The sequence below is a fragment of the Fukomys damarensis genome, unplaced genomic scaffold, assembly GCF_012274545.1.
Source record: "Fukomys damarensis isolate Sample0158 unplaced genomic scaffold, DMR_v1.0_HiC HiC_scaffold_5, whole genome shotgun sequence".
Classification (NCBI taxonomy): Eukaryota; Metazoa; Chordata; class Mammalia; order Rodentia; family Bathyergidae; genus Fukomys; species Fukomys damarensis.
In genome coordinates, this window is record NW_022900917.1 from 3124911 (window position 1) to 3146298 (window position 21388).

The window sequence follows — 21388 nt, forward strand, 5'->3', positions numbered from 1 at the left end:
GGCTCCTTCCATCTCCCGTCCACCTCAGCATTCCATCGTTTTTTCCATTCATTTTCTGTATTAATTTATTACTGAGCTCAACCATGGTTATTGAGTGGCCACTGTGCCCCAGGCGCTGTCCTAGGATGTGGCAGAGGACTCACGGCTCACAGCCCCTCCTCTCGTGGGTCTGGACTCCGGGGGAAAGACAGGCGGCCCACAGTGGGTACAGCACCCCAAGAAAGGCAGGGAAGATGGGCAGTGTGATAAGCCACAATGGCAGCGGGCACTACGTGTTTCACACTTTGCTTATTCGATAGAAGAAGCTTGTATTGCTTTATTTTGCACTTTTCAGTGATGACTGTTCCATCTGGGCTGTTAAGGTTCCCTATTAAGTTGAAAGAGCTTTAGCCACTGAAGAGCAATACTCCAATGTTTGCTGTATTTTGTACTTGTGTGTGAATCTGTAGAAGTTCAGCTTTATTTGCTCAAACCTACTGATTTTTCCTTTGAGTGCATGCTGAGACTTGGATCTGGTCTGCACAGGCGGGCACTGGCTCCTTCTGACCTTCCCTTGCCCATTGGCCTGGGCAGATCAGGGGCCTCAGCTTCTGCCCCATGCAGTGCCCTGGCTCTGCAGCTACCTGTCCCTGCCTGGCTCTGCTGCTGTGTGCTGAGGTCCTGCTTCCTCTGCCCAGCCTGCTGTCTACACCTTGGCCACACCTGCTTTCTCTCCCTGAGGACCCACCTTGCAGCTTTGAGACCTGAGCCCAAACCCTCCTCTCCGTAGCCTGGATTCCTTCTAAATCCACGATGGCTTCTACCACAGCCGCAATGCATTATCTTTGCTTTCTGATGGGAGATAGAGGCAAAAAATTTAGACCCAATAATAGAAGTACTTTGAGGAAAGAAAGCTGTTACGTCTTTTCTGAATTAAACTATGACAGCAGCAGCCATTTATCAGATGAAATAGGGCATGACCTGGGAGAAAGACCAAGCGAGGGCTTCACTGCGTCTCTGGGAGCTAAACTGTTGTTCTTATTTTGTGTATTTGTTTTACAAATGTGACTTTCTGGAGAATGCTAACATTATCATTGAAGCAAAAGAATGATATGTTGTGGGTGTTGCCAATTAGGTCAAAGAAGAAATGGCAATCCTCACCCGGGAGAAAGGTGTTAACTCCTTCAAGATGTTTATGGCCTACAAGGACACGTTCATGGTGCGAGATCCAGAGCTGTATGCTGCCTTCAAACAGTGCAAGGAGATTGGAGCCATTGCCCAGGTCCACGCGGAAAACGGAGACCTAATTGCAGAGGTAGGTGCCTGCACGCCAGCCCTGGGCAGAGTGAAAGTGGGCTACAGAGACCCTCGGCCCTGAAGGCTAGTGACTCATCAGGAGAGCGGGACTCCAGAGACGGTTTGCCGAGGCTCCTAAATCCGACACTCAGACCGGAGCCGTCTTGGTTTCAGCTGTTCATGCCAGCAGGAGGCTTTCTCTGCTGCAGAGCAGCTGCCAGGACTAGGCCTCGGGCAGGTCTAGTGAAAACACATGGTTTCCTTCATGTCCTTCAGGCCGGTTTTGCGGTTTGTTTCTTCAGCTGCGGGCTGCTGGTTCCGATGCTAAACTGGGCGCATCTGTAATCTGAGGCTGAGGCAGTGTGTTAGATGACTGTGTAAAGCCCTGCTCTCTTCAGAAGCTGGGTCACGAAATGTGCCCTGAAGGAGTCTGGACGGTATGCATTTCTTACACCAGCTCCGCTATCGGTGCTCAAGCACTCACGGTCTGCAGGCTGAGAGCAGTCTCCCAGCCTCTGTAGGAGCTGACTTTCTCCCCGGCTCAGCTGCCATTAAAGTAAGTGAGACGCAGGCCCCACGGCCAGGCGGGCCCTGGGATTTACGAGAGGAGAGCAGGAGCTCACAATCCAGCAGGCCGGGTTTACATGGGACTTCTTGCTTCCGACCGCGGAAAAGTCATTAGCTGCTCTTCTGAACTCTGCCTTGTTTGTAAGGCTGAGGTATGATCGGGACGAGGCAAATCACTGATGCTCCGACAAGGACCTCTAGGGTCTGGTTCTATTTTGTTGGTCTGAACCAATATTCAGTGTTAAACATGGACCTTGCTCTTCAAAGTATTCGATCAGATCTTGTTCACCCTTTCAGTTAACACAGTTTGATGATGAAATGTGCAGAGAGAATGAAGATATGCGCTGGGAATATCGGTGTCACGCCACACACACCGCGCGTGTGCGCCTGTGCCCAGTGCCCCGAGTCTCCGGCGCCTTTCATTTCGGGGCTCGGCGCAGCTGCCCCTGACCCTTCCCGCTGTCTTCCCAGGAGGCCAAGAAGATGCTGGCGCTGGGCATCACGGGCCCCGAGGGCCACGCGCTGTGCCGGCCCGAGGTCGTGGAGGCGGAGGCCACCCTCCGGGCCATCACCCTGGCCAGCGTGGTCAGCTGCCCCCTCTACGTGGTGCACGTGATGAGCAGGTCTGCAGCCAAGGTCATCGCAGACGCCCGGAGAGAGGGTGAGCCGGGAGCCCTGGGGCGGCGCTGCAGCCCCTGTCTGTCTGTGCCCGGGGCAGAGGCAGCGGAGGGCCAGGTTTTTCCATCTCTCCCCTCCCCGGTGTTTCTTCTCCGCGCTGCCGCCTGCCTCTCTTCCTCCTGTGATTTCTCCCTGTCCCGAGGCCTTGTTCTGATCCTTTCTGCCTGGGCTCCAGCCTCGGCTCCCAGGCTTGCACACCTCCCGGGCTTCCAGGGAGGGCACGTTCAGAAAAACCTCTATTGAATTGGTTTGTCCAATAGCAGCTTTGGTGTTGGAGCAGTTGAAGCAATTATCCAAATAGTGTCTTACAGCAATTATTTTACACTGTGAAAGCGACACTTTTACCCCAAATTGTCTAATCTCTCCTTCAATCTAAAACGGAAGAGAAATCTCCCAACCTTGACACAGGTGGAACAGAGAGATAATTTCACTTATTTGCAAGTACCATCAAGAAAGGATGAAAAACAAACTCTGTGCGTTTTATTCAATGACCCCAGCCCTCCTGGGACGAGCTGGCAGTTCTGTCTTCTCACCTGTACAAATACAGACAGGCGCAGTCTTATAAGTCACCCTGGCTGCCCCCCTCCCCGAAACTGGCTGCATTTTAAGGATATGCATTATAAAAACTAGGAACCTGGTTTTGGTATGTCTGTGGCTGGTACTAAAATCTTGTCAAAATTGCTTTTCGTTGCCGAAGGTTCAGTAAGGATTCTGAGCCATTTGTACTTTTTAAACGTAATCCATCAATATCTACGTTAAGATTAAGCTTGACTTCACACGAGCACTAAGAGGATCTTGGTATCAACTCTTTCTAATCGCTTCCTACCCACGCAGCGCGGAATTAAACAGCTGTCCTTGAAAAAGAAAACGGGGCAATTTTCAAACTACAACACTACTCCTTCCCACAAGATGGCGCTGTTGCCAACTCTATGGAATTGGTGCGGCTGCCTTTGTATGCTGTGTAGTAATCGGCATTGTGTAGAAATGGACAGTCCTAACCCACCAGCAAGCTCTGGTTTTGACAGTTCTGTCCGGAAGCAGTTTCTTGATCTTGTGTATTTATTTAGCACTAAGAGAATGACATTAAAATCAGAGTAAAGTCCTGGGGAAGATTTTAGACTATAGATTATAGAAAACTATTGCACCATTAAGTATGGGCACTTTAATTTATTTTAAATAGTCTCTCTCTTTTACTTTTTTGCTGTACTGGGCATTGAATTTAGGACCTTGCGCTTGCAAGGTAGGGGCAGTGCCATTGAACTACATCCCCTGCCTGTAAATAGTCTCAAATTCAATTTTCTTTCTCAAATATGTAAAATACAGGGCTGAGGATGTAGCTCAGTGGTTCTGCCACTTGCTTTGTAAGTACAAGGACCTGAGTTTGATCCCCGGCTCCAAAAAAAAAAAAAGTAAAATATCTACATGATACAGAAGTAAAAATTATATGTAGTGATATTCAGGGAAGTCTTCCTTCTTTTCTTCTCATATTCCATAAGTAATCATTTTTATGAACTTATTTCTGACCTATATTTACAGTTTCTCTTTACAAAGTAATATATATATATATTATAATATATATATTATAAGTAATATTATATATATAATATATATATTCTGATTTCCTCTTATTTCCCATATAAAAACATAGCACATTAGACACAACAGCATGAGCCTGGCTTTTTTGCGCCCCCACTTTAAAATACATCCTGAAAATCAGCTCACATTAGGGAGAGAGATTATCCCCATTCTGTGCTGTTTTGTAGGGCACAGTAGCGAGCTTTGGTTGTTTCCAAGTGTTAACTGTTACAATGAAACCATAGTGACCCCCTTATGGGTACGTGATCTCATACTTGTGCCAGGTGTATGTTTCCTACTGCTGTTGTAATAAGTGGCCACAAACTTAATGGCTTAAAACAATGCAGCCTTATTATCTCACAGTTCTAGTATTGGAAATAAAGTATCAGGTATTGGAAATCAATATGCTGGACATCTCAGTCACTTTCTTGTCCCTGAGACAAAACACCGGACACCCCCATAAAGGAGGGAAGGTTTATGTCGCTCAGGGTTTCAGTCCACAGTCCCCTGGCTCCTAGGCAGAGAGAGGCAGCCAGCCAGGCCTGGTGGAGGAGATTTTCGCCACCTGGTGGCCAGAAAGCAGCACAGAGGGAAAAGCTGGGATAGAGAGAGACTCCCTCAGGGGTGACCGAGTCTCACCTCCTCACAGCCGCAAACCCAAGGGTGGACTAATCCCAGATGAGTGCAGCACCCTCAGCCAATCTCCTTCCAAACACAGGGGCCTTGGGGCTCATTTAGGATGTGAAACGTGTCATGGGGCCCGCATCAGGGGCTGCAGGGCTGCGGTTCCCTGGTTCCCTTCCAGAAGCCTCAGGGAGGAGTTCCTTTCCTTTTTCTTTTCAGCATCCAGACACCGCCACCCCCGGTCATGCCCCCTCTGTGACCTTCAGAGCCTTTCCCATTGCCTGCTCCACCTCCTGCTTTCTTCACTCTGAGCTGCCTGACTCCCATCCCAGGGTCCCGGCTCTCATCTGTGGGGCTCCTCTGCCATGTGACGAGGTCTCCTCGTGGTGTCTGTCCTGGCACGTGCGGGTGGCCGGGGCTCCAATGTCCACAGAGAGACACCTTCGGGGAGACTCCTGGAGCTGTGCCTGCTGCTCCAGAGCACGGGAGTCTGCAGCTTTTCAGAGACTGCTCCTCCTCCCCAGAGGGATCATAAAGACGGAATTTTTAGACTGTTGCCCCAAATGTCCTAGCTGAGTCAGACTTACTGCAATGGTACTTGTGAAACTACCTTTAATGCTCAGCCAAAGGTGGCTGAGCTCAGGATCAAATCAGGAGAGACCTCACCCCACCCGCAGGACCCCTTTGGCCAGGCTGTGGTCAGCCAGAGCCAGAGGGAAAGAGAGGTGGTGCAGGCACAAACTGGTACACGGCAGGGGATGCCTCCGCAGCCCCGGACAGACCCGGGCACCTGGGGGGACATGAGCTGTGGGGCCACACAGACCTCACGGAAGACCCCACCACTCTGTGGCACCGGGTTATTCTCCAGCATCGTTCTGAACACAGAAGAGCAGTGGAGCTCTAGTGACTGCGATTCTGTTTCCAAAAGACATCCGCCTTTCCCGTTCTGAGCCGGAAGTTCCCCTCCTCAGCCACCTGCTCCAGGAGGCACACCGGGCTTGGTGCTTCTATTGTAGCCGTGCAGAGTACAATGCTACTAAATTTTGTTTTATTATTCAATTGCCAACTCGATACCCAGCATGATTACAACAACTAACATCCTTGAGTGCTTACTGTGTGCCGGGCATCAACACTATTTTAATGTATTTTATCTCAGTGCAGGGTTTAGTCTGTATTAGCTCATCGATGTATTTTAGTATACATTGTCTTATAAAACCTGTAATAACAATGCTTCAAGCTCAATCCCTCTTTTATGACTGATAAAACTAGGAGATGAGTTATAAACCCCGGACGGATTTACCAGTAGGTGCCATGTATACAATTTAAGCCCAAATCCACGAGCCTCGAGAGCCAAACTTTTCAATTATTTCTCATCCTCTTCAAAGAGAAATTGGTCTAGAGTTGGGGAAATATGGACCCCAAGTTCATATTTAATGGGTTTAACTTTTTAAAAATTTAGCTGATGTTTGGTTTTGGACATTGCATTTTAAATATTTTACTGAGCATATGATTCGTCTTGTCAAGTTTATTGTTATTAAAATAACACCTGTCAGGAATGGAAATGATGAAGTATTTAATGGAACTAAATCCCTCTTTTACTCTCAGTTGGTTCACTCTGGATCTACGATTTGAACCACTCCTTTGGCGTTTGGTGTTCACCTCCAAAGTCTTACAGTGTACACAGGTGACAGCCACTTGTGGCTTCGGAAGCTGCCCCAACTCCCACGGAAAGTGAGTGCTTTAGTCACGTACCCCCGCCTTCACCTCCTGCGGTCTGCAAAAGGAGCGCTCTTCAGAGCACACACTGGCTCTGTGCCGCCTTCAGGCTGCCCTGCTGCCGCCCGCCCCGCTGCATCTCAAGCTGGGCCCCCCTCGGTGCCAGATGGCGGTGATGCTCTTCCCGATGTGTGAAGGCCGTGTGAGAGGAACCTTGCCCAGTGCAGTGCAGATCTGTGTTACTCCAATCCTCCTGTGCAGACCATGTCTGAGGTCCGGATCACACTGCTCAGAAGCCTCCGAGCCTGGTTCGTTTCAGTGCTGCAGAGTTAAACCATCATTGTCCTGTACATTCTTGGGTTTCCTGAATGTTTCCTGTTAGCTCTTGTTGAAATGGATTGAGAAAGAAACAAACCCCACTCCTACTGAGTATGCTCGGCCTTCTTTCAGAGATGGTTTCGGGGAGGACAGAAGGGAATGTGTGGGAGCCACCCTCCAAGCCTGGAGGGGCAGCCACCCCAGGATATCCTCTGTCCACCCTGCAGTATCCTCTGTCCACCCTGGATATCCTCCGTCCACCCTGTGGTATCCTCTGTCCACCCTGGATATCCTCCATCCACCCTGTGGTATCCTCGGTCCACCCTGCGGTATCCTCTGTCCACCCTGTGGTATCCTCTGTCCACCCCGAATATCCTCCATCCACCCTGCAGTATCCTCTGTCCACCCTGTGGTATCCTCTGTCCACCCCGGATATCCTCCATCCACCCTGTAGTATCCTGCGTCCACCCTGTGGTATCCTCCGTCCACCCTGCGGTATCCTCTGTCCGCCCCGGATATCCTCTATCCACCCTGCGGTATCCTCCGTCCACCCCGGATATCCTCCGTCCACCCTGTGGTATCCTCTGTCCACCCCAGATATCCTCTGTTCACCCTGCGGTATCCTCCATCCACCCCGGATATCCTCCGTCCACCCTGTGGTATCCTCTGTCCACCCCAGATATCCTCTGTTCACCCTGTGGTATCCTCCGTCCACCCTGTGGTATCCTCCGTCCACCCTGTGGTATCCTCTGTCCACCCCAGATATCCTCTGTTCACCCTGTAGTATCCTCCGTCCACCCTGTGGTATCCTCCGTCCACCCTGCGGTATCCTCTGTCCGCCCCGGATATCCTCTATCCACCCTGCGGTATCCTCCGTCCACCCCGGATATCCTCCATCCACCCTGTGGTATCCTCTGTCCACCCCGGATACCCTCCATCCACCCTGTGGTATCCTCCGTCCACCCTGCGGTATCCTCCATCCACCCTGCGGTATCCTCGGTCCACCCCGGATATCCTCTGTCCACCCTGGATATCCTCCGTCCACCCTGTGGTATCCTCTGTCCACCCTGCGGTATCCTCTGTCCACCCCGGATATCCTCCGTCCACCCTGTGGTATCCTCCGTCCACCCTGTGGTATCCTTCATCCACCCTGTGGTATCCTCTGTCCACCCTGGATATCCTCCGTCCACCCTGTGGTATCCTCCGTCCACCCCGGATATCCTCTGTCCACCCCGGATATCCTCCATCCAGCATGTTTTCTTGGCTCCAGGCCTCCCCTTTTCTCACACCCTGAAGATTCTCCAGTAGTTTTCTGAGGAAAAGTGCCCATACGCTGTGTTTTCTGACCCCTTGCCTCACGCCTGTTTGACGATTTGAATGGGTGTAGGATTCCTGGCTCTGAGTTTCACCCTCTGCTTGGGAGGTGCAGTCTTATTCCTCCTGGCCCTGCACGCTGTCAGCCTTTGGTACCAACCTGTCTGGCCATCTGGAATGCATCCTAGCAGTCCAGACATTTTAATTATTTTCAGTTAGTATTTGGCCTTTTAAAAACTCCTTTTAGAGTTCAGAGCTCATTTTAATCCAAAGGCTGAGCTTTAATTCTGAAATTTTTGCTTCTGTTATCTCCTTTGCATTCATGTTTTCTTCCCCTTTGCCAAGAACACCTCTGAAATCCTCCATGTTGTTTAACTATTTCACCTTTTAAAAACACCTTAACATTTTGTTCTTCATTTAGGAAATGTTTTTATTTGCTTTCCCTGCTCTCCTAAGGAATCTGTCATCATATTTTTATGATCACTGTCTTGGTCCCTGGTTGCTCTGTATTCCCTGGTTGTTTATTCTTTTTTAATGTGTGCATTATTTTCTTGATCTCTCCAAGAATTCTAGTGAAGTTTTCTTACCCTCTTCTGTTTCCTGCATTATCTCTATTATTTTCTGAGTGAGATTTTCAGGTTTTAAAATTTTGGGCCCTGTCTGCTTCCTGTGCTGTGTTTCCCCCAGTGTCTGTGGCCCTTGGAGGTCCTGGGCATCCTGGGGAGGCTTGGGGTGAGGTCCCCGAGGGCTGCACCTAGCTGTGTGGCCCCAGGTAGTGTGGACATCAGGGGTGGAGGCTGAGTCAGGACGACCTGCTCCTCCCTTCCCCTCCAACCCTGTCCCTCCTTCCCAGTACCCCTCTGAGCCTCGGATTCTAGCGGTCCCTCTGCTAAGTCTCCCTCACTGCTTATCATTTCTTTCTGCCCTCCGGAAGTCTGTCTCGCCCTCTGGTGGCCCTGGTGCCTCTTGCAGTCTGTGTGCCACCGGGAGCCTGTGTCCTGCTTGCCCTGGGCTGATGTGGCCGAGCAGGAAGACGTGGGGACGTTATGTGTCCTCTCTACTGTGGCTTCCCTTTGCCCACCCCTGTGATGCCTCCTGGCTCAGAGCACTGGCAAAGGGAAAGGAATCGAGCTGCCAAGTCTGAGCCACTGAGAGGCAAGGCGCAGGGCGCTGGCCAGCAGTGTCACTCACACTTCCGTCTCACGCAGGCTGAGCCCAGAGCCCGGGCTCCACGCACCCTCCTGGGGGCCACTGTGCCACGTGGAGCCAGGGCATCAGAAGCCTGCAGACCACGGGGCAGCCCTTGCCCAGAGCCCAGGCACGGAGCAGGACAAGCCAGCTGCAGGTGCTTCGCTCCAGGGTCTCCAAGACTAGTCTCGATGCACAGAGGGCGGGCGCCAGTGGGTCCCACTTTTCCTCTTCACCGTCATCATTTTTTATTTGTTTCTTTATTTTTGGTGTTGATGTCCCCAGCACCCATGGTGCTTTTCATTTTGATCCCAGCAGCCTTGGTTCTCTGCACCCTTTTGTAGCACAGTGTTGCACATGGGATTATTGAAGGTGTTTTAGGGAACAAGTCGCTCTCTTCTTCCTGTGCTCCCGTAGGACTTGGGGAACACATGGATTTGCAGTGTTTCTGTGCTTTGCCTGCAGTATCAGTGATTTTCTGGGCAGGTCAGTGCGATGCTCATGCTGTGTCTATCCCAGTGCGTCTCCCACCTCAGACACTGTCCTGTCCCGGAGACCCGGAGCCCACACCGCAACTCAAAGGGGAGGTGGATCTGGCTCAGCCTTCGCCCTGCTGGCTCTGAGCAGGCAGGTGTGGGGGAAGGGCCTGGAGGAGGAGTGCCGCTCCCCTCATGGCAGACAGGAAACAGAGCAAAGGGAGGGAGATGGGCCCTGCCAGGCCACCCCTGTGTCTCCTAACAGCCCCGCCTCCTACGCGATTTTCCCTCCAGCTCCCCACAGACCAAGCCACTGAAGAGCACAGTGGTCGATCACCTTCCCAAAGCCCACCTCCGAGTGCATGAGGCACTGGGGACATTTAAAGCACAGCACATCTCCAATTTGACTTGTTTTGATGATGTTCTACCTCATCTTATACCCAAGCTCTTATGTTTAGGGTGTAAGTATGATTCTCACTTTAACTTATTAATAAAATTTTTTTTTCATTTTCCATAAAAAGCAAGTTCCTGGACACCAAGCATGTGTGAGGGCCTGTGCCATAGGCCTAGGTCTTGGGAGCATGGCCAAGCTTGTTTGGTTCCCAAGGAACTCACGGTGAATGGGCACCTTGTTTATTTGGTTTTGGTTTCCTGTAGTAGGAAGTTTCACTTTCCAACCTTATTCTCTCTCTGTCTCTCTCTCTCTCTCTTTCTTTCTTTCTTTTTTTTTTTTGTGGTACCAGGGATCAAATTTGGGCCCTTGTACTTGCAAAGCAGGCAGTGGAACCACTGAGCCAAATCCCCGGCCCTTCCAGGCTTATTCTTATAAAACATAGTTTTCTTACACAGAAGTTTTGGAGTTTCTATTTTCCATATTTAAACTCTGTCCCCCATGGACTCTTCTTGTGTTTGAAAGATGGGGGAAACATCCACTCTGGCCACGCTGATGTCACTCTGCAGCTCTGAGCAAGGGCAGGCCAAGCATCACCAACACACGTGGCCAGCACTCAGTGGACAGATGGTGCGTGGCTGGGTAGAGGTGGCTCTGAATCTCGGCCCTTGCTGTTCCTTTCGTGGTCTTGAACATGTGACCACCCCATCGTCATCTGCATTGAGGGGAGAAGATTTCTTATCGCCAATGTAAAGCAGTTTAAAACTGGCCACTGTAGAACATTTGAAACACGGAGTTTCGTGGCTAGAAAGAGACCTGACGCTCGTGGGGTGTGTGAGTGTGCAGAGACTGTGGTAACACAGTGCCTCAGGGAAAAACTACATCCACACCATGCTCCTTGGCCTGTGAGTGGCCGTCGCCTGCACCCCAATGTCCTCTTCTGATGAGGACCCCAGTCTTATGGACTTAGGGCCACCACACACTTGCTGTAATGCTGTCACCGCTCTGCAGGGGCAACAGCTCCAGCCTCCGAGCCCTGGGGAGATGCTGAACACTGTGCTCTCAGCGACGATCACTGTTTGACCCACACAAAGCTGGCACACTAAAGATGTGGTGACCCGCTTTGTAGATGAGAAAAGCAGAGGCTGTGACCGCCGATTTATCCTGTGTTGAGCTAACACACTCCACCATCGTGTGAGTCTAAATCTCTCCCCACTCTGCCGTGCTGGCTCCGTGTGTTTTTCTCCTTAGTCATTTCACTCCTTTATAAATGGAATATTTTAATTCTGCACAGAGCCCAGGCAAGTTTGGCCCTATGGTTTTAGCTGAGAAAATTTACTTTTATAAGTGAGTTTAGCTTCCCATTCCCCAGCCAGTGTTTCCACGCCTTTTCTGCTTCTCTTTCTTCCTAGAAGAACTCGGTTAAGTGCTGCTCGCAGGCCTCCACCCATCCCCAGCTCTGTCACCGCCATCAGCCGTCAGGAGGGCAGCGTTCAGCCAGCCCGCAGACTTCCTTCTGTGCAATCTTTAGATTCCCTCAGAGGGCAGGACGCCTTCTAAGTAGGAGATCGCATCCTAAGCACGGGCTTTCTTTTGTGGTTTTCAGCCGCAGAACACAGACGGAAGGGAGAAGAGCTGTGGGGTGGACAGGGCTCAGACTCCTGAGAGAGTCACCCAGGCATGAGAGGTGAGTGGCGAAGCCGCCTGGCGCTCCTGTGATCAGAAGGGCCCGAGCTCAGCAGAAGAGCGCCTCGTCGTCAGTGTGCTGTGCACAGTGAAAGAAACCAGCGTGTGCAACTGGGAAATGGGTCAGCCGCCTCCACAGATAGCTTGCGGTTGACTTAAACACTTAAAGATATGTGCTCTGCACCCTAAGCAGGAGCGAAGATGATGCTTTTCTCAGCAACCCAGTGCGTGGGATCCGCTGTCCGAAAAGAAGGGTTCTGGTTCAGCCGCACCGCAGATCCTGGGCGAAGTCTCAGGCAGGAGAATCCGTCTCCTTGACGTCAGTTCACCCTTCACACCAGCGGGGACACTGTCAAGGTCAAAGGGGTCACGCGCAAGGCTCTGCAAGCTGCACCCATCTGAGCCATTTTCCTCACTTTTAGCCCAAATCTACCAGAACCCACAGTTATGCTGACCTGCCCGCCCCGGTTCTCCAGTCTATGGAACGTCCAGGCCCCCATACCCTTCCCTCTTCACTTCTTGCAGCTTTTTGAAAAAGTCTTAGGACCACTGTGAAATGAACAAAAAGCAGCTAGAAATGTTTACTTTTTACCTTTTTATGAATCTATAGACACATGGGGAGAACGTCGAACACAGCCCCGTTTACGAAGAGCTTGACTCCAAGTGGCCTGTCACATCCTGACGGAGCCAAGCCCTTGCGGGAAACCACCCGTCGTCAGGTCTCAGGCCCGCCTTGTGGCCTCCCGCCCGGCAGATGCTGACCCCTTTCATTTTTCCTGTGCGTTATCAAAATGGTGGAAGGACTGGCACGGACGTGCTGAGGGACGGCACAGAGCGTGCAGCAAGGCTCTTTCCTCCATGATTAGGCACTCACTGGAGAACCTGGGCCGGCGTCAGGAAGTGGCGGTGAACCAGTCCTCCGGGTCCTCAGTGTCCCCCGTGCGTACGAAGTTGTCTTGGGAGAGAAGTCGTCTTTGTACTTGGAGGTCAATGGCGGCGTCCGCGTCTCGCTCTCTCCGAACTCTTGCTCTCTCTCGGGTCACCAGACACGATCGCCGCTTATTCTAGACGCCAGGGAGAGTGCTTTGCCTTTCTGGGAAGAAGGTGGCGAGAATGGGGTTCAGGAGGTGCTGACATCATGGAGGCTGGGGGGTCAGCAGCGGCCAAGTTCCTGGGGCGTCGCTGTCACCGAGCGCACTTTCGTGCTCAGGTCATCACGCAGCAAGTCCTCAGCAAGTCAGCTTCTGTAGGAACTTCTCACCAGGACGTGTGCAGCTCGTAACGTTTGCATCTCTTGCATGACGTCAGTACATGTACAGGACACCCTCACTCCTACCAGAGTAAACTGCATCCCCGCCCTTCCCTCCCCTCCTGCCATCTCTTGATCCTCTTCCCATCTGAGAAAGATCCGTCTCCCTACTTCCTGTGACCTATCTTTGACTCTGCTCTTTATACTTTAGGTTTCTCATACAACAGAAGCCATGTGGTACTTAGGCTTGTGTGTCTGATTTCGCTTAATTATTCACTTATTTCACTTAATTTTCTGGTCTCAGGGTACATTCATTTTCCTACAAATGACTCAAGCTTATTCTTCTCTACGGCAGAGTAGTATTCTACTCCGTGTAAATACCACACTTTCTTTATCCACCTGCCTGCTGTTAGAAATACAGCCCACCACCGAGACTTGGCTGTTATGCGTTGTGCTGCTGTACACATGGATGTGCACCTAGCTCTCCAATGTGACGACTTTCACTCTCGGGAGGATGCCTGAAAGGGGAATGACTGTGTCCAGTGGGATTTCCAGTTCCTGTTTTTTGAAGAATCTCCATCCTAAGCTGGCTTTCATGCTTTTTGGGTTTCCCAGGCTGACTGGAGAGGAGAGCTGGTTTTGGGAGAAATGACCTGTGCGACAGCAGGGTGCTGGTTCCCTTTAATCCGGCGTGGGCAGCTGGTGACCCTCGCTTTCAGGGTTCTCCCAGGAAATCAGTTAATTCCAGCCACGTATCAGGAACGCAGTGCAGAGCTGGCACCTGGTTAACCAGAGTGAACTGATTTGCTATGCCAGCCCTTCCTGTGCACTTGTCTTTGATTGTTTCCATAGGATGCAGTTGACACCAGGGAGTCTTATTCTGACACATGCTAATCAGTCACGGGTTCTGATTTTAAATTCAATTTCACTGTGAACTATCAAGTTTTCTAACATCGTGGGCGTATGATGGACTTATTTGCATGATTTTTAAAATATGCGTTTTGGGCTACAGTTTGATCATCTGAGTGTTCTTTTATTTAATAGAGGCTTTTGAGGAGTATTTTTAAGAGTGTGGAAAGGTTCTTGGTGTACTCACAGCCACGGTGTACTGCAGCTGGGTGCGTACGGCCCCTGGGACCACCAGCTGCCATCTCACTAGCATCGCAGCAACTTGAGGACCCCCCAGAATCCGCACACCAGGGCTCCCAGCCCTCCCCTCTGCTCCCTGCATGGGAGTGCATGTGCGTAAATCTGGGGGTCCACGACCCCTTGGACAGCTTCGGCGCATTAGTGTTCTGAGGTCTCCTCGTCTGCAGCTTTCCAGAGGGCCACAGCAGGCACCGCAGGTCTGGCCCGGGAGACGCTTTCTCCCCAGTGCATCATGGGGTGGCCCTGCCTGTCCTCCGTCTCTCCCACCCGGGGACCAGGGCGGTGGCAGGACCCCAAGACTACTTTCACAGCTTCTCCTCAAGCACTGCCTGTTACCCTTCAGTCCTGCACACAAAGTCGCCGAGCTGGGGATTCCGACGAGCGGCTGCTTTGTGTGTTTGCCACCCGGTCCTCCTGGGGAAATGCAGGTGCTGACTCTTTTCTGAACTTTCAGGGAAAGTGGTCTATGGAGAGCCCATTGCGGCCAGCCTGGGCACCGATGGCACTCACTACTGGCACGAAGAGTGGAGCCACGCAGCACACCACGTCATGAGCCCGCCACTGCGGCCAGACCCTTCCACACCAGGATTCCTCATGAACCTGCTGGCTAAGTAACCACGAAGGGCTTGCTGGGCGGAGAGCTGGTCCCCTGTGTGTCTGGGGTGCTCGTGACCCTCTTGTTCTATCCTCCGACCTGAGAGTTCTGGGCCCACCCTTCCCGGGACAGCAGAAAGTGCTGCCTGGACTGTGCTGCTGTGTGTCCAAGCCTCCCGGCCAGGCATTTACTGAAATTCCGTTCTACTCTGCTTTTCCATCCCTGTCTCCCACAGCCCAGATTCTTCATTAGACCTATTTTGTTTGCTTCTTCTATTTTGTTTCTTTATACTCCACGGAAGCCAGGGCCTCAAACAGGCAGAGTAAGCACGTGACAACCCAGGGTCACTCCCAGGCCCAGCACTTTGTCTTTATTAGAACATTCTTGTGTTTTTTTCCCTATGCTGATATAATCCCCAAAGCAGACTGGTGTGTAGACAGCGCACTCTCCGGGGAGGGGGACCCTTGCTCTTGAGAATTACCGTTCAGGGCATCCCAACGTGCCCGGTGCGCAGACCCTCAGACCCCACTTCCCCAGAAGTCCTGACCACAGGAGTGTAAAGGGTCCCTTGCCCCTTTCCTCTAATTCCCTTCATGCCTCCTCATCCCCGAGCTAAAACAGGCAGCTGTCTCCGGAGTGCTGCACCTGTGTCGGTCGCAGTGTGCCCGACAGGACTGGCCTCTGACCCCAGAGGTCATGGTCCTGGATCTCGTGTGTGTCTCCTCCAAGCACTCACCCCTGCTGCCCTCCGTCAAGAGGGCAGTGTCACGGCCGCCAGGCACATTTAATCACCAGGGTCCAAAGGAGACAAGTCCGTAATTACAGAGCCAGGAAACAAGGCAGCAGAGCCTAGAACTGGATCCTGCCCCACGCTTCTCACAACTGTGTTCTCTGGCCGTGCGTGTGAGGGAGGAAGTGTGTACTTGGAAATGCTCCTCTTCTCCATGAAGTCTGACCATTATGGAGGTTTCTACACTGACACACCCAACTCTCATGGTTTGCTTCTCTTCTTTCCAGCGATGATCTGACCACAACAGCTACTGACCACTGTACCTTCAACACCTGCCAGAAAGCGCTTGGGAAGGACGACTTCACCAAGATTCCCAACGGGGTGAACGGTGTGGAAGACCGGATGTCAGTCATCTGGGAGAAGGGCGTGGTGGGTGTCCCTGGAGCGCCCCCCGGGTCTGTCCGGTTCCCCAGCCAGGGTCCCCCGTGCTCCCTAAACCTTTCTAGGCACTGTCTGACTCTTCCATCTCACCCCACTCCTGGGATGGTACCGGCCAAACAACTTGTCATCTTCTCTGCAGACTCGGTCTGGAGAACGCATAGGGGACGGTCTCAGACTGGACACAAAATGTCCTTTCTGCTTCATTCCCGTGTGCTTGGGTCCCAAGGACTCCTGTGTCACTGAAATCCTTATGATAGGGTGCTTATCTTCTCATGCCTTCTTTCATGATGTCCTCTTGGAAAAACTCTTCTGTGAATAAGGACAAGTCACGTGAGGAAGAACTCAAAGTCGAGGAAAAAGCGTTTGAGAAATTCCCATGACAAAACATCTCTCCCCGGGGATGGGAAGAATCTGATGGCTAGCGGCCATGCGCTGACCTGTCCAGCAGCCAGTGTGTGCTTGTGGAAGTCAGCCGGGCAGGCTGCCGGACCCGAGCTCCTGCCCCAGGCCTTCCTCTCCACCCCTGCTGCTCAAGGGCGTCGGGAGCTTACCTGTGTCCTCTTTCACGGTCTCCCCCCGCAGACTTCCCTCTTCTGAGGCGAGCTGCTCACCGGGTCTTATCAGACGTGTTTCCCGACCATGCCCTGCTCACTGCCTGCTCGGCCATCCTCTTGCTGCAGGCTCGGAGTTTGCCAGGACGGTGGAGCCTCACAGCCGGCGTCCCCGTCCCCACGTCTCACTTGTGACAACCCCTTCTCCATGCCGGGGCCGGCGTTGCCACTCACAAAGGATTTCCTTTTCTGCTACTTCCCGCTCAAAAGCCCTTTAGTTTTCTGCATTGCTATAAGGATATTGGAACAAGGAACGTGCTGCGAGGATCTCTGCCAATCCTCCGCCTCCTCTCCTCTAGCACCCGAAATCCAACTCTGCCTGGTGCCGGCCCTCGTCCCTCTCTCTGCTTAGATCTTCCTGCTAACAGCCCACCCTTTCCTTTGACTCTGTGTTACTACGCTAATATCTTCATTACGGCAGATTTGCATAATCACTATGACCTCTGCATGCATAAATGGCTTTAAAGTGATTAAATATTTCTTAACATGAAACTATGTTACTTTCTAAGCATGAAGACAGTTGATTTCTAGAACTGTCAGTCTCAGGGATTGGTTCGTTTTCATTTTCTGAGGCCTGGATGATTAAACAGACTTTAAGAGTCCTCTTACCACGTAAATATATGTAAGGATAAACCCTCAACATGTGTTCCACGTTAAAGTGTCTTGGGAAAGTCTGCCCACAATTGCTGGGTGAATTTCTTGATTTTTCATCTTGTTAAATGCACCACACCTGATTTGAAAGCGCCACAGCCTCTCTCATTTTAATTCTAAAACTGCATTGCCTAACTCGACCTGACCGTCCTTTGAATCTTAGGTCTACAGTAAACAAGCCAGAGCACAAATGCAGTCAGTTGTGATGGAAAACTTTAGATGGGAATGAAAACAGCACGGCTAGTGTTTGTCACCTGCAAGTCCGCTGTGCTTCTGGGAAGGACAGGGAGACAGTGAGGTCGCTTTGAGAGGCTTTTAGAAGCCATCTCCACGCCTCCTCCACATCATGCTGCGCGCTGCTGACTCCAGACAGGAGAGATTACATGCGGGACTATTTGGTGCGAGACAGGGAAGTCTGGTGCTGTTATCAGTAGATTTTTAGTCATCACCATTACAACAAACACACTTTTTTCTTGGATCTTTTCGACAGCATAGTGGTAAAATGGATGAAAACAGATTTGTGGCAGTTACCAGCACAAATGCAGCCAAAATCTTCAATCTCTACCCGAGGAAAGGAAGAATAGCTGTGGGGTCTGATGCTGACATTGTGATCTGGGACCCGAACGCCACCAGGTGAGCCTAACGTCTTGTTTCCCTGGCTTCTGATTGCAGAAAAGCAGCCAATGTTCATGGACATTTTACTTTGGCCTCTGTAGGCCCTTTCTTACCAGGAGATTTGTTTAGCTGGACTCAGGAATGTTGAACCCGAGCGCAAGATAAGGTTCTGATGTACAAATATTTCTTTGTTTTTCTTGGCATAGAGGATGTAAAACTGCTGCATTCTCTGGGAATGGATATGCATAGAAAACCAATATGAACTTTCCACTTCAGTGCCTAGCAAATATGAGTTCTCTGGGAAGACAGGTACCAAGCAAAGAAGGAAATAAAAGGCTTAATTTGAAAAAGGCTGAATTGAAAACTCAAAATAATTACAGCCTTTCCAAAGCTTTCAGATAGAAAATCTCTAGCACAAAAGACATCACTTTTAGTTAGCCAAATTTTCCAGTTGAGTTCATCTTGGGCCTATCGTTCCCGGGGGACTGGAGCTTTCTATTTCCAATTTCCATAATTTATGCTAATATTTCAGGACTGGCAAATTCCTCCCACTCACAGAGAAGGGCTGGGAAGAGATGAAGGGCTGATCATTTCTCCTCATAGGACGTCAGCCCACATGGGGTCTGCGTGTAGATTCAAGTTTCTCTTAAACTTTGCTGTGGTAAACAGGGAATCTCACACACTTTCACATTGTGTGTGTGCGAATGTGAACAGGAAATGACAGGCCCCTCCTTTTCTGTGTAGGAGTTTGTCCACAGTCTGTTAAGGCTTATGTTGCAGTAAACAAAACCCAGCCATTCTTGGATGTGACACCGGCAGGGACTGCTGCCCTGCGCTGCTCTGGGGCACGCTCTGAGAAGATCCTCTTTGAGCAACAGGTCCATTACTGAGAGCCTCAGACAGGCCCGTCTATCTATGCCGGACGCTGCTCTGTGTGACCTCACTGCCCCTACTAGGGACAGCCCCTATGACTGTCAGGCCCGGTCCTGCAAGCAGCTTTTCCCGTGTGTGTCACCACTGGCTCTCAGTCCCTGCAGGGCTGTGTACAGCACCGTGAGCATCTTACTCACAGCACAACTCAAGGTCTTTGCTGTGATGCTCACAAGAGCTACTGCCCATCTAAGGACTTAATGCCTGATACAACCAGATGGGGGCGGCTTCTCACTAGGCTACAAAAAGTATGCATGGGAAGAGAGTGGGAAAGAGTCTGCTTAGATCTGGGGTGATCCGTGGATGAACTGAGCAGGCTATGTTCAGAGAATTGCAGATATTTTAAGCACCAACCAGCGGTCCTGCAGAACTGCATTTGCTGTAACTCAAAATCCAGGCTGCTCCAACCACAGGACCAGGCAAGTCTTTGAAACATCCTTTGGCTTAGGGAGATTGTGAGGTTTAGTCAAAAAACCCAGGCATTTTCAAGAGGGGGGGGCCACTGTCTTGTTCAGGAAATATTTATTTAAATGGATGATTTTGAAGCAAAACGCCTGAGACATAATAATTGTAATAATTTGCATTCGCACGGCTCTCTGTGGATTTAAAAATACTTGGGTATCAAAAAATCGTGATTCGCAGGTAAGACAGGATCGCTTTACGGGATGGGAGGGCGACAGCTCACAAGAGCGGATGAAACCTCATGCATGAGCGCTGACCCTGCGTCAGCCCTGGGGCGGGTCGCCTGGCAGACGGGTGAGCGGTGAGCAAGCTCCTGAGCTCTTGGGTGCAGCCCCGGCCCCTCCCTCTCAGACCCTTGTCTGCTCACCGGGAACTCAGCAGCCCCTCTGCCAGGCCCTTGACCATGAGAGTCCTTCCTTGGGGCTATGTCCTGGAACTCCCCCTCCCACGTGGGCGTCGGGTTTCCTGTCCAGACTGGGCCTGAGGACCCGCCGCGAGCGCATCACCAGCCGCAGTGCCAGGCTTTCCCTCCACACCAAGGCAGCACACGTGGCCTCACGCTGAGTGTTCACGCTTCATGTTTTGTTCCAATGAAGCGGGCCAGTGATGAAAACCGTTCCTTAGATTCAGTTCTCTTCCGTGTTATTCCGCATCAGAGGCGAGGGGGAAACGAAGAGGCTCCCAAGGGGAGCGACCCTCCAGGGTAACTCCGAGTGCCCCTCAGCCCCCCTCTTTAAGCTGTTCCCAGTGTCCCAGCAGGGCCTGGCCACGGGGATACCCCGGGTCTGTGTAATGCTGATGACACAGGTGCGCAGCCCTGTCTTCCTTAGACGGTGGACAAAGAGAAGCGAGTGGGACTTAAGGTTGTGAATAACACACTTGCTTTATTTACCACCCATTGCTGCTGGGAGGGAATTTATAGGCTGCGATCACGTCTCCTTGAGTCATGTTTTTATACAAATTTAGATCGCTCCCTTACGAGTTCCAGCTACTGATTTCTACACCACGGTCTTGTCTTTCCCTTTCTATTCAGTTATTTCAGAATAGTGCATAATGGTCTAGATTTGTAGTTCTTTTCCAGATCTATGCATTACCTACTCCGTTTCCCTCATGTTTGGTCTAAGAATAACTAATTTAAGATCAACCCCCCCAAAAAAAACTATGCTTTTAGGTTTCTATCTCTTCTTATCTCTTCTTTAGTATTTCTTATATAATAACTCTCATTTATATAATAATGTTAACAGAAAGTGAAATACTTGAAAGTGCACGGGCATGGCTTTGGGGTGAAGATACCTGTGTATTTTTCATTTAATCATCAGGGCTAAGTCTTCTTTAGTGCAAGTGTACGTCAGTGTGGCCCGTTCTCCTTTTGTGCCTTGCATTATGACAGCGCAGGCCCAGGGCCTCCCCTGGGGGTCCCGGAACGTCTCTGTTGGGCATCGAAGCTCTCCTCGCATGTGTGGGGCCCTGGGTTCAACCCGCGGATAGGGACATAAATGCCCAGGTACACAAGGGCATTCATGTCTGCTCTCTCGCGTGTCAGAGGAAACGACTGGCATCTGCTTTGCCTGCCTCACGAGGTATTTGTTAGAATCCCGTCAGGTCACACGCGTGACTGTGCTCACGCAGAACGCGGCCTGTGCTCTTGCTGTGTATTTTTCTAGTTTGGCTGTGTCTGGCTTTGCAGGGCGTGCTCGGTGTCTGGTGTCCTCCCCGAGTTGCCCGTGGGGACCGGGCAGGCAGAGGAACCACGGGTCTCCTTCTGACCCTCAGATCCTTCAAACAAACAGACTGGCGATTTTTTCATCTTTCTTTTATTTTGCTGTCTGGAAAACCTTGGGGTTATGGGATTGCTATGGACCCCTCCGGTCCTCCTTGACTTGTTCGACGGATTCAGTTCTGCACGAAGCTTCCTGAGCAGCAGCGCGGTACTCCGCCCTGTCTGTCGCTGCTCCTCCTGTTCCTGTTCCGAGTGAGTCGGCAGAATGTGGGCCAAGGACCGGGCGCGTGGGGGAGGCTGGAGAAGAGGGAGCGCGGCTCGGTGCCAGGGCCCATCCCCAGCGCTGCCCACGGTTAGTGAAGAGCCGACCTCACCCGGAGCCGCGCTCCGCCGGGCGCTCCAGGACCTCCGATGGGTGCAGGGTGAG

The 21388-nt window shown here is 51.4% G+C and overlaps 1 protein-coding gene across 1 annotated transcript in view; it reads left to right on the forward strand.

Moving 5' to 3' along the window:
- The window catches only part of Dpys (dihydropyrimidinase), a 48685-nt gene that overhangs the window by 4385 nt on the left and 22912 nt on the right, over positions 1-21388 (forward strand). Inside the window, exons 7-11 of the mRNA XM_010612134.3 lie at positions 1115-1294; positions 2314-2503; positions 14661-14817; positions 15819-15960; positions 17725-17867. Of these exons, the coding sequence (XP_010610436.1) occupies positions 1115-1294; positions 2314-2503; positions 14661-14817; positions 15819-15960; positions 17725-17867 (812 nt within the window). The remainder of the gene's footprint in view (positions 1-1114; positions 1295-2313; positions 2504-14660; positions 14818-15818; positions 15961-17724; positions 17868-21388) is intronic.